The 19,612-nt window shown below is 40.2% G+C and overlaps 3 protein-coding genes across 4 annotated transcripts in view; all 3 read right to left on the bottom strand.

Moving 5' to 3' along the window:
- Nucleotides 1-3,380: 3,380 nt before the first annotated feature.
- On the bottom strand, nt 3,381-5,355 carry LOC120431208 (brahma-associated protein of 60 kDa). Its single transcript, XM_039596353.2, has 3 exons — nt 5,108-5,355; nt 4,823-5,037; nt 3,381-4,759 (listed from the first exon to the last, which is right to left on the bottom strand). The coding sequence occupies exons 1-3, from the start codon at nt 5,189-5,191 to the stop codon at nt 3,553-3,555; spliced, it is 1,506 nt and encodes a 501-aa protein (XP_039452287.1). The 5' UTR covers nt 5,192-5,355; the 3' UTR covers nt 3,381-3,552.
- Nucleotides 5,356-11,516: 6,161 nt separating this feature from the next.
- LOC120430698 (uncharacterized) overlaps nt 11,517-19,612 on the bottom strand; it is a 131,810-nt gene continuing 123,714 nt past the window's right edge. Inside the window, exons 5-7 of the mRNA XM_039595812.2 lie at nt 13,767-15,644; nt 12,454-13,266; nt 11,517-12,331 (exon numbers count right to left, since the gene is read on the bottom strand). Coding sequence (XP_039451746.1) covers nt 11,948-12,331; nt 12,454-13,266; nt 13,767-15,644 — 3,075 coding nt within the window. The 3' untranslated portion in view covers nt 11,517-11,947. The remainder of the gene's footprint in view (nt 12,332-12,453; nt 13,267-13,766; nt 15,645-19,612) is intronic.
- LOC120430711 (uncharacterized) lies at nt 16,664-19,557 on the bottom strand. Of its 2 annotated transcripts, XM_039595823.2 has the most exons (4): nt 18,048-19,557; nt 17,878-17,988; nt 17,135-17,814; nt 16,664-17,081 (listed from the first exon to the last, which is right to left on the bottom strand). In XM_039595823.2, the coding sequence occupies exons 1-4, from the start codon at nt 18,325-18,327 to the stop codon at nt 16,671-16,673; spliced, it is 1,482 nt and encodes a 493-aa protein (XP_039451757.1). In that variant the 5' UTR covers nt 18,328-19,557; the 3' UTR covers nt 16,664-16,670. The 2 variants fall into 2 exon arrangements, with proteins under 2 accessions (XP_039451757.1, XP_052563599.1); XM_052707639.1 differs by having other exon boundaries at nt 17,135-17,988.

The following is a 19,612-nucleotide window of genomic DNA, read 5'->3' as shown; positions in this document are numbered from 1 at the left end:
AGGGGTTTTTTTAAGAGTCGTGTGATTTTATAAGTTATTTCACATTGGACTTTTAGAAATTATTTGATAAAACAAATTAAAACTGAAAACGAGAAGATGCCCTTGGAAACCATAAGTCTTGGTTGTTAAGATTTCTACTCGAACCTAAACATTCGAGTAATTGATCCAAACTTAAATCTAGGATGCTGGAAAAATTGTGTTTTATTGCGTTTGTTTCTGCAAGAATTGAACTAATGCTGATGTTTTATTTGAAGAAAATATTATGTGAACTCTTTTCTACATATTGATAAAATCGATAAAGTCTATAAACGCTAAAGTTTAATCGGACAAACGGGTTTATTTTGTTTTCAAAATCTCTAAACTATTCAGTAGTTTTTTGGTAATATTTTACAAACAATAATTTACTTTTGAGATAAATTTTTATTAGCATTGAAATATTTGAGATTGCATTTTTAATTCTCAAAAACAAATTTAAAAGTTTTTTTTTAAATTGAATAATCCATAAAGCCATCTTGAAACGATCCTTCCAAAAGACTGAAGTTTAAAACGAACCGCGGTTCTTTTTTTCTGTGCCACTGTTCGTTCGCTCTTTTTAGTGAACCGGCTCTTTGAGCGGCTCGCTCTTTTTTTGCCCACCGCTGAATAATAGTCTATCGAGAAATTAAAAGTGAGCGTGTGTGCAACATGGAGTTAAACTTTCTGTGCAGTTGTTGTGAAGGTTTCCATGGCACTTTGAAAAGTTTAACACCATGTTGCACGCACACACTCTCACTTTTAATTTCTCGATATCATGCTACGGCACACTTTTTTTGTTATGTTGGTACCGCTGCGTGATTTTGACATTTCGGGCGTGCTCCATTCGTAACGCCATCTTCGCTTAAAAATCGGGATACCCATCCTGAAGGTTTTACGTTGTTTATGAATGATTTCCATTGCCGTTCAAGAGCCAAACGACAGGCGATACCTAGTGTTGAGTAGCAGAACAGAGCGAAGAATGTCGATTGAAATTTCCGCCCTTTGAGGTTATGTATGCGAATTCTGTTTTGTTTAATTCCAGCGTTCAAAACAACTTTTGAGCAAAAATTCGAGCTGATACTTTGTTAACTTTTGATGCTCTATCATTTTAAACAATATTATTTTTTCAAAATTATTTTTTTTTTCAAATTTTTTTTATTGCGTTAATTTATAGAGGGCAAAGAGTTAACAATCGTACTACTTGAATTTTTTCTAAATAAATTCAAGTAAATTCAATTTTAAGTTTGCATTCCTATGTAACCGAACTGCGAAAATTTGAATCGTCATTCTTCGATGCTTTGCGCCATCTGTCGGAATTTTTGAGCTTTTGATCGCGAATACAGATTCTAAATGATAATAACTTTGTTTAGTTCAAAATAATACCGCCAGAAATGGAAAAAAGCAAGAAGTCTGATAAAAATGTCTTTTAAAACATTTGCTTGTAGCATTGCATTACCGGTTGTGTTTATTTTGAAAAGACATGTTTTTATTAAACTTTATCAGATAAGGCTTTATTTATGAAATAATGCATGAAAATGTTGAGGTTTTTGATGATTTTGATTGATATAAATAATTTGAAATGGCACAAGATTTAAAAACATTAATTTTTTGATGAAATAGTAAATTTTTAAGCTTAAGAAACCAAAATTATGATGCAAAAGATAAATCTAAAAGCTACTAACATTGCGCCAAAACCACGGCCAAATCACATTTGAATTTAAAGTCTGAAGCAATACTTGAAAAGAGCACATAAGCATTTTTACAGCTGTAACTATTTTGCAACTTCGCAGGCAATAGGGATCAATATTATCCAAGATATTATCATTTTTGTTTGAATCAAGACTAACATTTCAAAATTGCCAAATATTTCGACATTAGAAAATGGTGGGTTGTTTGAATGAGACTTAGAAAACATCAATTTTCCTGTTTTTAATCCTTTGCATGGCAATATCTCAGCAACTAAGGGTCGTATCAACAATGTTCAAATAAGCTAAATATAGAGAATTTTATCAGTTTTTCAAAAATATTTTTCAAAGATGGGCAAACATGGGCACTAATAAAAAACGAATTACTGTGACTATTTTCAAAAAAAAAACTTAAAATAGTTTTAACACTTTATCAAATTTTCTAAAGTACTTTTTGATTGCAAATTCGATTTTACATAACAAAATAAGTTGAAAAATGTTTACGACCAGTTTTGATTCAAAAACTCACAACTCGGTCAACATTTTTTTTACGCATTCTAGAAATTTCTGAAAAGTTGGTATTTGATGTCCCCTAAAACATATCAGAAAAAATAATAGTATGTTTTTTTTGCAAATCAAGTTTAGTGAAAAAAGTCAAATTAAAAATACAAAAAAAAATTACCGTGTATCATTTTTTTTTTCAGTGTAGTCCGTATCCATACCTACAACTTTGCCGAAGACACCAAATCGATCTAAAAATTCCTTACAGAATTTTGAATCTTCATATACAGTACTGGAGTTTTTTTGAAAAGGTCCAATAAACCAAATTTCCAGTTTTTGCTTTTTGGGTGTTTTTGAAACCGCCTTGAGTCAGGGGTATTAAAAAACACTCAAAAAGCAAAAACTTAAAATTTGGTTTATTGGACCTTTTCAACAAAAAAAACTCCAGAGTAGTTGTTCGGTAACTGGGCGTTGTTTAACTGGGCTGCTTTTTAACTGGGCCGTAGCCCAGACAAACAAACGTCAAAAAACCAAAACAAACCGAAATGATCGAGGGGTTAATGGATGCAATAATCATGTTCAGTAAATAAAAAAACTTTTTTCAAACTTTCATTTAATTTCACGTCACAATGAAAGACATATGAAAAGAAAGCATCGTAAATAAATTTGGGTAACTTTTATTTCCATATTTCATCTGGAAAATAATATGCATCGGTGGTCCCCTCGTTATTTCTCGTTCAGCCCAGTTAGCGAGCAGCATTCGGTGACTGGGCTATGTTCTCAGCCCAGTTACCGAACAAGTACTGTACCTATGGAGAGCTGCCAAAATTGCATGGAAAATTATATGGACAAACTAATGATGCAAAATGGCTTCTTTGGGCATACCGAAGGCACCAAAAAAGGTTCAGCTGGAAAAAAAATACAAAAATTAAAATTTAAGAAAAAGGCCGATTTCGTTGCTCAGATCAAAAAGCTTTTTACATAGCGCCAAAGTTTAAAGTTAAAAATTTAAAATTCTAGAGGGATTTTAATTTTTTCTGAAAAATGATTTATGTAATGAACTACTGTTATGAGCTAATAACCATTCTGTTTATGAAATATGTGAACTATCAATATAAAGTTGACATGTTTAAACTTTCTTTCCTGCTCCAAACAAGCAAAAAACAAAACACACACACACATTGTTTGTTGTCCAACCGCGGCTTCCGCCACAAAGTTGAAGACTTTATTGATCAAATACCTTTTTTATGTTGTTGCCCACAATAATATTTATCAAGATTCGATTATTATACTTGTCTTACTTTTAAAAAATGTTGGAAAGTTATTTCGCACTCTCGTCTGTTAATTTTTTTTACGAGTTCCTAATCCCCAGCGCCTGCTCCAGCTCGGCCCGCTTCTGGTTGACCTTGGTGAAGAAGTACCGCGAGACGGCCTCCTGCGTCCACGGCTGGTAGTAGAACTCGGCCCGCCGCTCCTCCTCCGGATTGCCGACGATGTCGGTCATCGTCTTGAGGTCGCGCGTCTGCGACACGATCCACTTGTGGATGAACGTTTGCGGATCCTTGGCGAAGCTGAGGAAGAACTCGCGGTTGGTTTTGAGTTGGTTGATGGTTTCGACGGTGTCGTGGATTTTGCTGTCGAGGGTTTGGATTTCCTGCTGGGAGGCGGTGCTCAGGAGGAAGTTGTTCATCTGGTTCTTCAAGGTGTCGTCCACTTCGACGTCGATGTCGTAGCAAGCGGTCTGCTTGCTCTCGAGGCCACCCTCGACCGTGATGACGTGGTTGATGACGATTGGGTCCGGGGGGTGAAGCAGCGGGTTGAGACGCTGGGGGATTTCGGCGAATTTCATGCGCTGGCAGCCGAAGATCTGCTCGAGATACTTGTCGCAGGTGATGTACTCGCGCTCGTGGGAATCCTGGAGTTTGTGCGTTTTGATGTACTGCCACAGGGCGGAGATGATGACCGGACGGGTCTGGGTGTGGACACCGAGCAGACGGGCCAGACGCGGGTCCAGCTTGAACTGGAGCGGTTGATAGTCGAGCAGAAGGAGAATTGTGCAGCGCACGTTGCGATCTCCGGGGCGTTTCACCTGGAATCCGTCCGTCTCCTGGGTGGAATGAGTCCGGTGCCACTCGACCAGATGGTTGTCCGGTCCGTACAGCTCCTTGTCCAGCTCAATCACCAGCGACTTGAAGAAGCTGGAAAACTTGCGCTTGATCTTGTTCGGATCGGACTTGTTGTCCTCCAGCAGGCGTCCCTCGACGCGGAGTTCCCACGAAGCGACGGAACTCTCGCCACTCGGATCGGCACCACCGGCCTCTCCCGTTTCCTTGCTCGGATAAAACGTGTTCGAAATGAAGATCCGCAACTTGCGCTTTTGCTTCATCGGACGCTTCAACGCTTCCTGAATGTCCAGCCGCTTGCGCATGATGGTCGCGTCCAGCTTGCGCTCGAACGCCAGCAAGTCCATGTAGGCTTGCGATTCCGGGACCAGGTCGCGCACCTTTTGCGGCAGAATCTTGTCCGCGAGCTTCTTCTTCTTCTTGGTTGGATACTCGCTGAAAAAAAAAAACAACAACAAAATTAACAACTCAAAAAACATCCAAAAACAACGAACTCACCTCTTCGGCGGCTGCTGACCGCTCCGGTTGTCCGCCGGACGCTTGTTCCCCCCGGGGGCGTTGCTCGGCATCGGCGAGCCGCGCATGTTCCCGGGCGGTCCGCCCTGGAATCCGCCCGGCTGCATTGGCCGCTGGTGCATCGGTACGCCGGGACCGCCCGGGTTCGGCGGCGGCGGTCCACCGGCCATCTGCGGTGGCGGAGTGTACCCGCGGGGCTGTCGGTCGCGAAGCGAATCATTAATTTTGAGACTTCAACAAGGAAGAAAACAGAAAAAAAAAACTCACCGGAAAGTTGTTGCCGGGGCCGTAGGGACGCATTCCGGGCGGGGGTTGATTGCCCGGCCCTGCCGGAGGAAAGCGTTGCGACATGACTGTTCAACCGGCAATCGACGCCTCACTGGAACGGGTACACGCAGAACACAGAAATCAATGGAAATATTCACTTTTTTACGGAGAAATCACGAAAAAACTACGGAATTGTACGCGAGTCAAACAATTTCTGGCAGCGGCATTTTGTTTTTTCGCGATGGCGACACAATCAAACGTCAAAAAGTCGTTTTGAAGGAGGTGGATTCTGCAGTTTAAGAAATGCAGCAGCGCTTCAAATGTAGGTGGCGTTCTTGGTGGCAAAAATTAACAGCAGTTCTCTACGAAATCGGTCTTTGTCGCATTAAAAAAATATTTTTTGTATTTTTTAATCCAGCTGAAACTTTTTTGGTGCCTTCGGTATGGCCAAAGAAGCCATTTTGCATCAATAGTTTGTCCATATAATTTTCCATACAAATTTAGCAGCAAATTTGGAATTTTCATATCGTTTTGGTATCTTCGGCAAAGGTAAATTTTTTTTGGTGATTTGCAAAAAAAAAAACACTACTTTTTTATTTTTGATATGTTTTAGGGGACATCAAATGCCAACTGTTTAGAAATTTCCAGAACGGACAAAAAATCTTTGACCGAGTTATGAAGTTTTGAATCAATACAGATTTTTTCAAAAAAATTGAAATATTGGTCCCAAAAATTTTTCATTTTCATTTTTCGATTTAAAATCGAATTTGCAATCGAAAAGTACTTTAAAGGGAATTTCGATAAAGTGCACCGTTTTCAAGTTATAGCCATTCTGGGGTAACTTTTTTGAAAATAGTCGCATTTATTTAAAAAAATAGTGATCATGTTTGCCCACTTTTGAAAAAAAAAAACATTTTTGAAAAGCTGAGAAAATTCTTTTTTCTGCTTTTTTGAACTTTGTTGATAGGACCCTAAGTTGCTGAGAGTCCTTATCCATACCAACAACTTTGCCGAAGACACCAAATCGATCAAAAAATTCTTTCCAAGATACAGATTTTTGAATTTTCATATATCATTTTGGTATGGACAGCTGCCAAATTTGTATGGAAAATTATATTGACAAACTAATGATGCAAAATGGCTTTTTTGGGCAAACCAAAGGCACCAGAAAATTTTCAGCCGGATTAAAAAATACAAAAAAAATAGAATGTCCGAAATCTCCGAGAATTGCTCAAAAACAAAAAATATGACCAAAAATCGATATTTTGAAACTTTGGCTCATTTCTGAGGGAAGATTCAGATACAGCGGGCAAAATTACATGGAAAACATATAGTTGGACAATTTTCTAATTTTAGGGTGGTCCCATACACTATTCCCTTAAAAATAATACATTTTCAAATGAAGTTTAAAGAAAAATACACCAGAAAAATCTCCTCTATCTAATGCAACCTGGCCCTTAAAATTTGGTCGGCAGTTTTTCGAGATATTTGAGTTTTGAATTTGCATTTTTTTACCTAAAAATGATTGTAACTTTTGACCCTTAACACCAAATTGATAAGCCCAACAACTTTTTAGAAGACGTAAAAAATCCCAAAAATATTCCTGAAGGGTTAGATTTCGAAATTTTCAACCAAATCAAAAGTGGCCCTTTTCCATTTGCAACAACTTTCCTAAAGACACCAAAGCTCCAAAACTTCTCAATTTTTCGGAAAGTCATTTTTCCACTTATTTGGGTAGCAAAATCAATAATTTGTGAAAATGCTTCTAATGGTTAAAATATCCTCGGATGAAAGCAAGCAGTGTGCCGAGTTAAAAAAAATTACAGGCAGTTTGGTGGGAACAAAAGTTCTAAAGTAGGTCATTTTAGAAGTTTTAGTAACATACGTTTATTGGACCTTTAAAAAAAAAACTAAAGTTCATCCCGAACTCTATCCCGGGCAGACGATAATAACAAAATTCATGCCATTTCAATAACAAATACTGTTAAAATAACAAATAGTGTTATGAAATATTCTTGCAAAATCCATTTTTGCATAAGAGTTAAATAACAGTTTATGTTATCATAACAAAATTTACAGTTTATGTTAACATAACAACAATTCGTCTGATATTGGTTGAAAGCTAAAACAACTTTGGAATAACATTTTTTGTTATGGAAAAATAACTCCAACTGGGATGCTCAGACTAACTGTTAAAATAACAAAAAATAATAACAAAGATTTGTTCGAAGAATAACTCAAAATGTTATTAGTCTGTTATTGAGCAGTTCTCTACGGAATCGGTCTTTTTTATTTAATTTTAATTTTTGTATTTTTTAATCCGGCTGAAACTTTTTTGGTACCTTCGGTATGCCCAAAAAAGCCTTTTTTCATCATTAGTTCGTTCATACAATTTTCCATACACATTTGGCAGCTGTCCATACAAAAATGATATGCGAAAATTCAAAAATCTGTATCTTTTGAAGGAATTTTTTGATCGATCTCAGCAACTAATGGTACGATTCACAATGTTAAAATATGAAACATTCGTAAAATTTTCCGATCTGTTCGAAAAAAATATTTTCAAAAATTAAAAATCAAGACTAACATTTCAAAAGGGCGTAATATTGAATGTTTGGCCCGTTTGAAATGGTAGTCTTGATTTTAAATTTTTGAAAATTTTGTTTTCGAAAAGATCGGAAAATTTTACGAATGTTTCATATTTTAACATTGTAAATCGGACCATTAGTTGCTGAGATATTGACATTAGAAAATGGTGGGTTGTTTGGGTGAGACCTAGAAAACATAAATTTTCCTGTTTTTAAACGTTTGCGTGGCAATATCTCAGCAACTAAGGTTCGTATCAACAAAGTTCAAAAAAGCAAAATATAGAGAATTCTCAGCTATTCAAAAATACTTTTTCAAAGGTGGGCACTAATTTTAAAAAAAATGAAAAAAATGGGACTATTTTCAAAAAAGTTACCTAAAAATGGCTATAACTTGGAAACGGTGCACTTTTTCAAAAAATCACTAAATTTCTTTTGATTGCAAATTCGATTTTACAACGAAATATGAAGTTGAAATTTTTTTTCGACCGATATTTAGATTTTTTGAAAAAATCTGTATTGATTCAAAAAATCATTCTCGGTCAAAGATTTTTTGCTCATTCTGGAAATTTCTGAAAAGTTGGAGGACATCATGTCCTCGAAAACATATCAAAAAATAAAAATAAATAAAAATTGTGTTTTTTTACAAATCAAGTTTTAGTGACAAAAAGTGAAATTAAAAATCACCAAAAAAATTTTTACCGTGTATCATTTTTTTCAGTGTAGTCCATATCCATACCTACAACTTTGCCGAAGACACCAAATCAATCAAAAATTTCCTTAAAAAGATACAGATCTTTGAATTTTCACATATCATTTTTGTATGCACAGCTGCCAAATTTGTATGGAAAATTGTATGAACGAACTAATGATGCAAAATGGCTTCTTTGGGCATACCGAAGGTACCAAAAAAGTTTCAGCCGGATTAAAAAAATACAAAAAAAAATCGAATGACCGAAATCTCAGAGAATTGCTCTATTACAATAACAATCCAACAACTAAAAAATCATAACGATGAATAACAAAAATTGTTATAAATAACATAAAATGTTATTGGCATAGTTTTTTTTTTCAAATACCGTAAACCGGGGTGACTTTGATAGGATTTCAATTTGTTTTTAGAATATTTTCCAACAAGTAAGGGTTTTCTCAAGATTATTATTTTTAAAACATGTACTGGGGTAGGCCACACAAAGTCCATGCACTATTTCGGAAAAAAAGTTGTTTCAATAATGTTTAGAAAAATAGTTACGTTAAAAATTCTTAGTTTTAATTCCGGGGTGACTTTGATAGTCATAGTTTTTCTTGTTAAAATCATATTTAAGATGTTCAAACTTTATTTGTACGTTAAATGTAGCATCACTAAAGTAGCTGATATAGTTTTTAAGAAAAACAAACAATGTTTATATTTAGTTAACTAAGTGTATAAGCTTTTTAGCAAAATACATATAAATTTTAGGTAATTTTTTTAAAAAGTCGGAATTTTGCCTAAAATTTGTTAAAACTAGTTTTGTTTATAAAATTATCGATTTATATTGCATTTTATACCCGAGCAGACGGAAATAACTTGGGAAGGTCAGTTTTTGATATTGTGAGAAGATCGAAATATGTTATTGGGATGATCGGATTAGTTGTTAAAATAACAAAAATCAATAACAAAGATTTGTTCGAAGAATAACTTTAACTGTTATTATGTTGTTATTGCAATAACAAACCAATAACACAGAAGGAATCATGAAGGAATAACAAGATTTGTTATTTTGTGCGGAGAGGTGGAGCAGCATAATAACAAAAAATGTTATTGAACTGGTATGTCTCCATAACAAAAAAAGTTATTGTTTTGGTTTATTTGTAATTTGCAAATAAACCTGCAGTTGCCATAGCTCCTCTGTACTAGTCAGGGCTGCAGAGTCGGGTACCTCCAAGCGACTTTGAATCCATACTTTGAAGACAACTCCGACTCTGGATGCAGGATATGACGTCAACGACGACTTCAGCTCTCCAAAAATACCCGCTTCACAGATTCCGACTCCAAGTAAAAGTTCACACTTCAAAAATTCTGAATAAATAAATCAATTCCGTTAGGGAATATAACAAAATAAAAAAAAGTAACTCTCAAAAGTTAATTTTATCGGATTAATTTTAGCTTGAAACCCCATTTCATGGTGAAATAAATGACCCCGATGAAATTGGTCAAAATTATCCCATAGTTCTAACCATTTCAAACAAAGTCATTTAGGGGGTATATCAAATAATTCAAAAAGTCAACTTTCAAAATTTCATCTTTTCAGAACAATTTTAGCTTAAGGATCCCATTTCATGGCCAAAATTCCCTTAGGGGGTATATCAAATAATTAAAAAAAATCAACTTTCAAAATTTCAACTTTTTAGAATAATTTTAGCTTAAGGACCCCATTTTATGGCCAAAATAATGACCCTGACGAAATTGGTCAAAATTATCCTATAGTTCTAACCATTTTAAACGAAGTCATTTAGGGGGTATATCAAATAATTAAAAAAATCAACTTCCAAAATTTCAACTATTTAGAATAATTTTAGCTTAAGGACCCCATTTCATGGCCAAAATAATGACCCCGACGAAATTAGACAAAATTATCCCATAGTTCTAACCATTTTAAACAAAGTCCCTTAGGGGGTATATCAAATAATGAAAAAATCAACTTTCAAAATTTCAACTTTTTAGAATAATTTCAGTTTAAGGACCCCATTTCATGGCCAAAATAATGACCCCGACGAAATTAGACAAAATTATCCCAAAGATTTAAACATATTTAACAAAAGAAAAAATAATAACAGATTGTGTTATGGACACTTAGAAACTTTTCCATTTGTGCGATTTATGGTAATTTTATTTCTAAGTCAGTATTCCGAACGAATAACAAATTTTGTTATTAGGAGAGTTTTTGAAATGTATAACATTTCCTCTTATCAGCGTGTTATTAAACATTTTCAATATAATATCACCTCAATACCAAATTTTGTTATTTTATCAGAAACTGTTATTATTTTTTCTTCTTGAAGTTGAACTTCAAGATAAAATAATAACATTTTTTGTTATTTTAACAGGATTTGTTATTGAAATATTATTAATTTTGTTATTACCGTCTGCCCGGGTACTGAATTCAAGGCACGAATCACAAGTTTTCACATTTTACATGAAATTTGTTCAACTGAAATTGCCTATAAATTTGGAGATTTTTTTTAATTATGTTCAAAAACACATATTACTTATTATTTACAAACTTTTTTAACCTTCTCTTAGTGGAAAATTGCCCAAAGAATCCGAAAATGCATTCTGTTTTCCGATAAAAAAATATGTTCATTGAGAAAATCATGACACTTTGAGAAGTTTAAAATAATGACTTTCATCAACATTTTCTTAACTATAGTTAGCTAACTTTTCTAGCTTGTCAAAATTTTATGAAAAGTTCTTCTTGAGGTACTTTGAACACTTCTCTACCACGGCCAGTATGTTTCTAAACCATTCCTTACGTAATTTAATTGTACTTGTTGTACTCTTCATTTTGCGGAAAAATCGCAAACCTATCACCCCGGCTATCAAAGTCACCCCGTTTTACGGTATCAAAAATTTTTACTCCCACGTTATTTCCGTCTGCTCGGGATGTCGTAAATTTTTTAAGTAATTTAGACAATTTTTTTTTGGGAATATAAAATAAACCCTTGTCATTGTTGTCGGAAGATAAAATTATCGGCGATAATTTTATCGTTTAGAAATGCTGTTGAAAATTAATATTTTATGGGGAGTTTGGACATCTTTCAGTAAATAAAACACTTCACCCAAGTTTGAATAAAAGAACTGAACATATTTTTATTTAACATTTCTAGTTTTTTTGTAATTGTTTTTTTTTTGCGTGTGTTAGTGAACCTTAGATACTAAATAACATGCAGGTTGATGTTAATAAGTCAAAAGATCGGAAAGAATATTTACTTTATTTTTTTTCGTCGCTTTGCTCGCATTTTGTTTACTATTTTCAATAAAAAGAGGAAATATAAATCTAACTACGAATACATTTTTTTGCTCTCGTTTAGAATAAATTTATGTACTTTTAAATACCACTCGATTGGTCTTTCTCTCCGCTGTTTTTTTTCTGAAATAAATCTCTGCCACGCTTTCGGGGCAGCGCCTTCCGCTTCCGGTTGTTGTCAGAGTACACGTTCCTCCAGCGATGACTAGATGGCAGTTCGTTGCTCTCTCATTCGCTCGCGGCGACCCTCATTTCTTCAATCCGCCGCCGTAGCTCGACTTGCTGCTCTTGGCCTGAATGATGCGCGAAATGTACGGCGTCCGGGTGTCGATGTACCCGAGGCTGCTGTCCACGTCATCGTCGTCCGAGTCGTTCTCGTCCTGGTCGTGGTTGAAATCCTGGTCCAGCTCCTGGTTGTACTTCCGCTCGAGCGTGGAGGTTTGGTGGAACCGGGACTGGCTGAGGCGTCGCGCCTGGCCACCGCCGTTCAGGTAGGTTTGCCGCTCCAGCGTGGCGTCCCGCTTGCGGAACATTCCGTTGGTCTTGGTGGTGCCGTTGGTGGCGGTTGTGGAGGAGGGCTGGTGCGGCATGCTGTCCCCTTCCGGTTCGGCGCGTTTGATCAGCTCCGGAAGCTGGGAATGAGAAAAAAGTTTGACATTGCGTTACCTGAATGTTTGAATACATTGACAGTTCAATGCAAATCAACGTTGAGGTAACGTATTGTCACAAACGTCAACTGTCAAAGCCAACTTACCTCATCGTCCTCATTCCCCTCAAAAGCCTGTCCATTGCCTCCCTCCTCCATCGAAAACAGCCGCAGCTGGTGCCGGATCGAGGCCTTCTCGCGGGCCCGCTTCTTCTGGAACTCCTCCTCCACCCGGCGCATCGCTTCCAGCTCGCTCAACCGCATGGCCTCCTTGATTTCCGCCTCGCGCGACAGCTTCTCCGCCACCCGGCGCTTCTCGATCTGCCGGATCGTACTCTGGAAGGTGAACCGGTGGTTCTTCCGGTTGGAGATCTTCACCGGGAACTTTTCCATTTCACCTGCTCCTCCATTTTCACCCCCGTCCGGAACCGGATCCTGCATGTTTTCCTTGTTGTCCCGGCGCCGGTCCGCGCCGTACCCGGAGCGTGGCTGATAGCTGGACATGGTCGCTAGCGGAGGTGAAACTTCGGTTGGCAGTGAGTTGTTGTTGGCGTCATTCTTGCCGGAAGTGACCACCACCTTGGTGGCTTCCTTCGGCAGATACATCATGTGCTTGCCGCTGATGAGGTATCCAATCGGCAGGTGCTTGGTCGGTTTGGCGGCAAACTGTTCGTTGGAATCGTTCTTTTTGGAGCCGGCACTGCCCGCGCTGGAGGGCGCTTCCGGCGGAGTTTGCTTCGGGCCGGTTGGGCTGAGCTGGCGCTTTTCGTACGCGTTGGTAATGGCCGGTGGGGAGGAATCTAGCCGGGAGAGGAACCAGTTGTCACCGCTCTCGAGCGGACTGAGCTCGGCGTCGCTGGTGAAAGCGTCCGAGACGGACTTCCGCAGCTTTTGCAGACTGTTGAACATGTGCTTTTCGACCTTTTTGGGATAGAAAATAAAGAAAATCATCGGGCATAATTTTTCAAATGTTTACAAACAAAGTTGTTTCAATTTTGACATTCAAGAGAAATGAGCAACCCTAGTGAAACGTCAGTTTGGGAAAATTGACAGTTTATATCATTTGACCACGAACGTCAGAAATGAAAGCAGTTTGAGTTGAACTGTGCAAAAACAATGAAGTTGTGAGTAAACAAATTTTAAGACTGTTGAATATTGCTTTTCGATTTAGTTGGATTAGAAAATAAAGACAATCAGAGTTTATTTATTTTCAATATTTACAAACAAAAAGTTTTTTTTTTTATTTTGGCATTCAGGAAAACTGAGCAACCCTAGTGAAACGTCAGTGTGACAAAATTGACAGTTGACCACGTGTGTCAGAAAACAAATTCAGTTTGAATCAAGCTGTGCAAAAACACTGAAGTTGTAAGTAAATTCCGGATTGTGAAACTCTTGCAAAGCAAGTAAGTAAAGTTCCTTACCTTTTCCCCGTTCGCCGCCGTCCCTGTATAAATCGACAGGTGGTTCTCCCGCGGCAGCGACAAGCTAAACAAATGTCCCTTGCTGGAAAAGTCGTTAGGCCCTCCGCTCAGCGGACTCTCCTCGATCAGCTGCCGATTGTCCGCACTGCTCCCGGTCGTATCGTCATCATCCTCCAAATCCTGCTGCGGCGTCCACGGCGTCAACCGTATCGCACTCGCTGACCACCCGTTCGTTCCTCCCACGCCCACTCCCACACCTCCATCGTCCACCGGCGAACTCTCCGGCGAGTCGCGCTCCTTGCTCGAGTTCATCATCTGCGCTTCGCCCAGGTCCGGCAGTCCGGCGTCGCCGGAAATCCCGCTGTCTCCACTCTTGTTGTCCTGCAGCCCAGGGATCGGCTCCCGGTAGATCCGCTCGATGCGATCCTCCGCCGCGGCGTCCACCGCTTCCAAACTGCGCAGCAGTTGCGTCTTCTTCTGATCCGCGAAGGGGAAAAGTTCCGTTGAGTCGCGACCAAAGTCGTCCTCGGTGGTGAGCAGCCGCCAAGCGGCGGCCGGGCTGAAGCGTGGAATTTCAAAGTTCTTGCGGGGGAGCGTTGGTCGGAGTTTTAGCGAGATTTCCTGACCTTCGGTGAATAGTTCGATGCCGGAGGTGGTGCGCACGTCGACTTCTGAGGAGGCGGCTGAATCCGAGCCGGATTGGAATTTGGTTCCGTTGAGCAAGCTGGCGGCGAAGCGGTCAATCACGTCCAGCTGGGTCTTGTCCATTTCGGAGTCGTCCGAGGGTGACTCCAGCGGTCGCTTGGCTTCGTCCTCTTCGGAGGAGGATTCGGGCTCGGTGTCGACGCGCGTTTCGAGCATTTTCGCTTTGACGAGTAGGGTGGGCGAGATTTTCGGCTCTGGGGTCTTCTTCGGTGCGGTCATTCCGAAGTAGAAGCTGGTTTTTGGGAGTGGTGGCGGCGGAGGAGGCGGACTGATGGAGAGCTTTTCCCGATCGTCTTGTTTGGGTGGTTCGACGGAAATTACCAGACTGTTGTTTTTCGTTTGCGTTGGTGGTGGTGCCGGCTCGACCTTGATGGTCTGCTTGGTCACCTCGGACATCTTCCGCTGCTGATTGGCGGCGCCAGTCGGCGCCGGCTTCGTTTGAGCAAGATTCGGGTTGCTACCGCCAAGGGCGGTCTTTCTCCTCGTGGCCATCGCGAGCTCCTTCTGGAAGTCGGTCATGACCGGTGTGGTCGCCGCAGCTTGCGGCTGCGACGACTTGCGCTTCTCGTCCTGAACCTTCGGTTTGAACTTTGGCTCAACCGAAGCGATGCGACTCTGCTGTTCTTGCTGACGCAGCTGTTGCTGCTCCTTCTGGTCCTTTTCGAGCAGCGACTTGACGATCGATTTGCGGCGTGAAATTGGAGGGGACATGGTTGGTTTGACTTCCGGCTGTTGGGCGAGACGGTCGCGCTCCAGGATGCCAAGGTCGAAGGTTTTCTCGCGTCGGAAGAAGGACGTCGGGTTGAGTCGGGACTTGGGCTTGTCCAGTGTGCTCGTGTCAAAGTCCGGATCTTTGCGGGGAGGTTTGTAGGGCTGGGTGCCGCTGTTGGTCGGCGAAACGCGCATCTTCATCTGGCCGTTGGAGGAGGCCGCTGGTTTCGCCTGGTACTTGGCGTCGGAAGCTTCCGGCAGTTTGGTGATGATGTTCTTCTTGGTTTCGGCGCGGGTTTTGAACAGGCGTAGCTTCCGGGTTGGGTTGTTGCTGTTGCTGTCCGAGGAGGGTAGCGTGGAGGACGCGTCCGAGTTGGTTTTGCGCAGCGGAGAGTACGCGATGATGCGCTGTTGTTGCTGCTGGAGTTGGGGTTGGTGCTTCTCGATGGGTTCGGGTTCGCGCTGGGGAAGAAATGGTTTAAGGTATTGAGTAGGGTGAGTCACAAAAGCAAAAAGTTGAGCTAGATCGGATAGGCGGGCAGAATATCATAGTTTCATATCTAAAGAAGCTCTCCTGAAATTTTCAGCCAATTCGGTTCAGAATTCGAGGTGCCCAAGCGATTTCAATTTTGTATTGGATGTTGGGCCCGTTAGTATGGGGAAAACGGCACTTTTTATACTTTATTGTTCTAAAAATCCAAAACTGGACCGAATAACATACTGTGTAAGCTGTTTATAGATTTTTTTATGGGGAACAACTTTGTAGAACATCGCGAAACGATCTGAGCAGAACTGGCTTAGTTATAAGTGGTTTAAGCTAAGTTGTTTTTCCAGGGTTAAATCCAGGACTAAAGTATAGTCTTTTTATCTTATCGGTCACTATGATCTGAGAAACGTTGTCAAATCATGACAAGTCGTTTTCTTTTGTTGACAATATTCCTTTAAAATTATAAGAAACAAGCCTAACCCGACAAACTTCGTCTTGTAAGAAATGGTCTTTCTGTGGCAAGGAAAAAATTAGAAAAATACAGATCATGGTCTAACCAAATCCGAAATTGACGGAAACCAATTGTCAACGCAGAAAGGAACCCACAAGAACGGGTCCAAGGTCGGACTGGGTTGGCTGCAAGAGTTCGACGGCGATTAAGAAAATGGGCAGAAACCTGTAAAAATAGGAAATGATTTGCAAGGGAAAACGGCCATCGACTGCTGGTATTGAGGCATCAAAAACAAGTCTTTTCCAAAGAATACTCCAGAATAGAAGCCGAGGCCTCACATAAGGTGCGATGAAGAAGAATCAGCTGAGATATTTGGAAGCTGGGACATACTGATGATCAGAAATAAATACGTGGAACTACGAGTCAACCAATATTATTTTTATTTGTTATTTTACAGATTTGCCTTTATATAGTGAAATCGATATTTTAAGGATTATTTAATGAATTGTAACAGAACATGGTAACGCAAACAACAATAAAAAATAAAAATCTAAGAAAACATTTTATCAAAACAAGTCTTCGTGCAGTTTGTTTCAATGTGTTTCCGGTTCTGTTCGACAACCTGCAGCACACGTTCGTTCTCAGCTTCATCCTTGGTAAGAAGCTTGTTGTAATCCTTGGACAGCTTAACGCCGCGCTCGGCCAAGTCGTTGACCACTTGAAGGTTTTGAACGACTCGCTGTCCATCCCTGTACGCTTCGTTCTCGATCCACTCATCCGGCGGAAGACGGACGAATGAATCGTCAATCATCAGCTGGGTGAAGATATTGGCGGTTCGTTTGGACACAAAGCAATCAAAGGAGGAGTTCGTAAGCAGTTCCGGATTGGCAACCACTGATCGGACGCCTTCGGGTTTCTTCTGCATTGCCGAAACCATTCTTGCTTTCTCGCTTGTGGTCAGCTGAAATCAATTTATTTATTTTTGTAAATTTTTAAAAATATATATACAGCAACCTGTTCCGAAAAGAACGCAAGGCCGATCAGCTCGTCCGATATATACCACAAATGCCGTTCCAGGACGGTGGAAGTTTCTGCCGCTAGCTCAGGATCAGTAGAACGAAATGATTGTAGCTCCCTCCATAAATTCAAATCGTTGAATGCAGCCTCCGCGGCAAGTGGTGCTTCGAACCAAGGCTTTACGTAAAGCAATGCTCCGAAGCGAACAAACCGCTGCAACTGCTTGACCTCTTCCTCTGTGAGTTCAAAAGCACTTCCTTGATCACGCAGCAGGTAGATTTTTGTCGCATAAATCAACTTGGCCATCCATCGGGCGTGGTGGATGGGGCCGGGCTTTTTCCATGTGAAACCTTCGGGTCGGTTCCCCAAAACTAACAAAGTCAGGTCGTTTAGCTCTTTGTAGTCATTTCTTGACCATTCCGTTGAAGTTTTGAGGAAACCGACCACAGATTCCTTTTGCTTCTTGAACTTCTTCGTGACGGTCAAAGCCTTGACTTTGTCCTTAGATATTTCTGGCCACTTCTCTCGAAAACGTTTGAATAGCGGTGTCTCGGGAGATTTTGTAGGCCCAAAACATACAAAAAACGCTTTGGCAAGAATCAGTTCCAGAACATGATGCCGACATGCCAGCCACATCAGATCGCGGCCGAGAATCCTTTCTAGGTTTACGCAAGCACCTACAAATGCATCATTTTTAACAATTTTAAGATATCTGACATAAACTAATGATAAAATATTACCATTCAACCTTCCCGTGTTAACGCTGGTCGTGTCGAAGCATAAACCTCGAACCAGCGGTGTGCATCTCCACTCCTCCAGGCGATCGTGAACTGCGTTCGATGCTGCTTCGCCTTATAAATGAATATTTGTCTGTTTTATTCTATTTTTTAAGGATAAAAATAATAAATACCTGTGGCCTGTTCCAGTGTAGCCGTACCAAGAAGCTTTTCTTTTCCATCCCACGATACTAATATCGCGAGTCTTTCTGAATGGCCAGAGCTGGATATGTTCTCGAGCTTCACACCGTCCCAGTGTACCACCACAGGTCCAGCTGCTTCGAATTCGGCCGTGACCCTTTCCGCGATCTCTTGGCGACACTGTTTCCTTTTGCGTCGAATCGTGCTGCACGAGAGTGGCATTTTAGCCAATTTTCCACCAAAAGCAGCTGCCACCGGCGCAATTATCTTCATCGCTTGGCGATTAGAAATTTTGTTGCGGTCCAGAGCGCTGACAACATGTTCCGTGAGAACATCTACGGAATCTTGGTTGCTCTGGCCTTCCCGGGTTATTTTAGCTCGTTTTGGTTCCGGAATGTAGTCCGGGTCATCTCTTGATGCGTCTTGATAGGACTCTAAAATATTTGTTTTTTTTTAATATTATTATAAGAAGCTCAATTATATTTATAAGGGAGAGATAATTTAAACTACCAGCCACATCATCTACCGCCATCGCGTCTTCCGCCTCTTCACCTCCCACAACTTCTCCTTCTTCTCCTCCCGTAGCTTCATCTTCTGCAGCATAATCTTCAACAGGTTTCGTCTTCAGAACTGAGGCATTTATTGAACATAGATTGAATCTGCGCTCGTTCCTCTGGTCATTCAAAAAAAGAATCAACAGTTCTTCTTCTACTTTTGCAGAGGAAATGTCCAACAAAGTGTCCAACTGGCTGATGAAATGGTTTTTTCTTTCCGTTTCTTTGTTCTTGTGTTTTTTCAGCAGCTTCCAGAGGTCAACCTGTTTTTGGACACATTTTTTGACGTTTTTTCGGTCTTTAACCGGAATTGAAGATCGCCGCCATGTCTCAAGCAGCTCAGTTGTCGTCACCAGGAGAGCCTGGTTCACATTTCGTCGCTCTCCTGATAAAAATGCAAACCGCAGCAGCGTTTCACGCACGGTGGGGAGCTTCTGCAGGTTGCTTAACGGCTCCGATCTTGCTGCACCGATCAAATAAAGCGAGGTTTCTTTCCTTGTTCGCACCATCATTCCAGTTTGAAGGAATAATTGAAACGGTTTGAAAAATCAGTCCACCACATGTCAAAAAAACATTCTCAGATCATAGTGACCGATAAGATAAAAAGACTATACTTTAGTCCTGGATTTAACCCTGGAAAAACAACTTAGCTTAAACCACTTATAACTAAGCCAGTTCTGCTCAGATCGTTTCGCGATGTTCTACAAAGTTGTTCCCCATAAAAAAATCTATAAACAGCTTACACAGTATGTTATTCGGTCCAGTTTTGGATTTTTAGAACAATAAAGTATAAAAAGTGCCGTTTTCCCCATACTAACGGGCCCAACATCCAATACAAAATTGAAATCGCTTGGGCACCTCGAATTCTGAACCGAATTGGCTGAAAATTTCAGGAGAGCTTCTTTAGATATGAAACTATGATATTCTGCCCGCCTATCCGATCTAGCTCAACTTTTTGCTTTTGTGACTCACCCTAGTATTGAGGCATTCGTATCGGATGACCT

This window comes from Culex pipiens, chromosome 1 (genome assembly GCF_016801865.2).
Source record: "Culex pipiens pallens isolate TS chromosome 1, TS_CPP_V2, whole genome shotgun sequence".
NCBI classification, from domain to species: Eukaryota; Metazoa; Arthropoda; class Insecta; order Diptera; family Culicidae; genus Culex; species Culex pipiens.
The sequence above is the reverse complement of the archived record's forward strand: the minus strand, read 5'-3'. Positions and strand labels throughout refer to the sequence as shown.

Excerpts from the sequence above, each read along its gene's own strand:
- LOC120430711 (XM_052707639.1), bottom strand. The coding sequence starts at position 18,327 with ATGAAGATAATTGCGCCGGTGGCAGCTGCTTTTGGTGGAAAATTGGCT. Across the intron at positions 17,989-18,047 it reads TACACTGGAACAGGCCACAG|GCGAAGCAGCATCGAACGCA; the intron begins GTATTTATTATT and ends TTCATTTATAAG. Across the intron at positions 17,082-17,134 it reads TTGCGTTCTTTTCGGAACAG|CTGACCACAAGCGAGAAAGC; the intron begins GTTGCTGTATAT and ends AATTGATTTCAG.
- LOC120431208 (XM_039596353.2), bottom strand. The coding sequence starts at position 5,191 with ATGTCGCAACGCTTTCCTCCGGCAGGGCCGGGCAATCAACCCCCGCCC. Across the intron at positions 5,038-5,107 it reads GCCCCGGCAACAACTTTCCG|CCCCGCGGGTACACTCCGCC; the intron begins GTGAGTTTTTTT and ends CGCGACCGACAG. Across the intron at positions 4,760-4,822 it reads GGTCAGCAGCCGCCGAAGAG|CGAGTATCCAACCAAGAAGA; the intron begins GTGAGTTCGTTG and ends TTTTTTTTTCAG.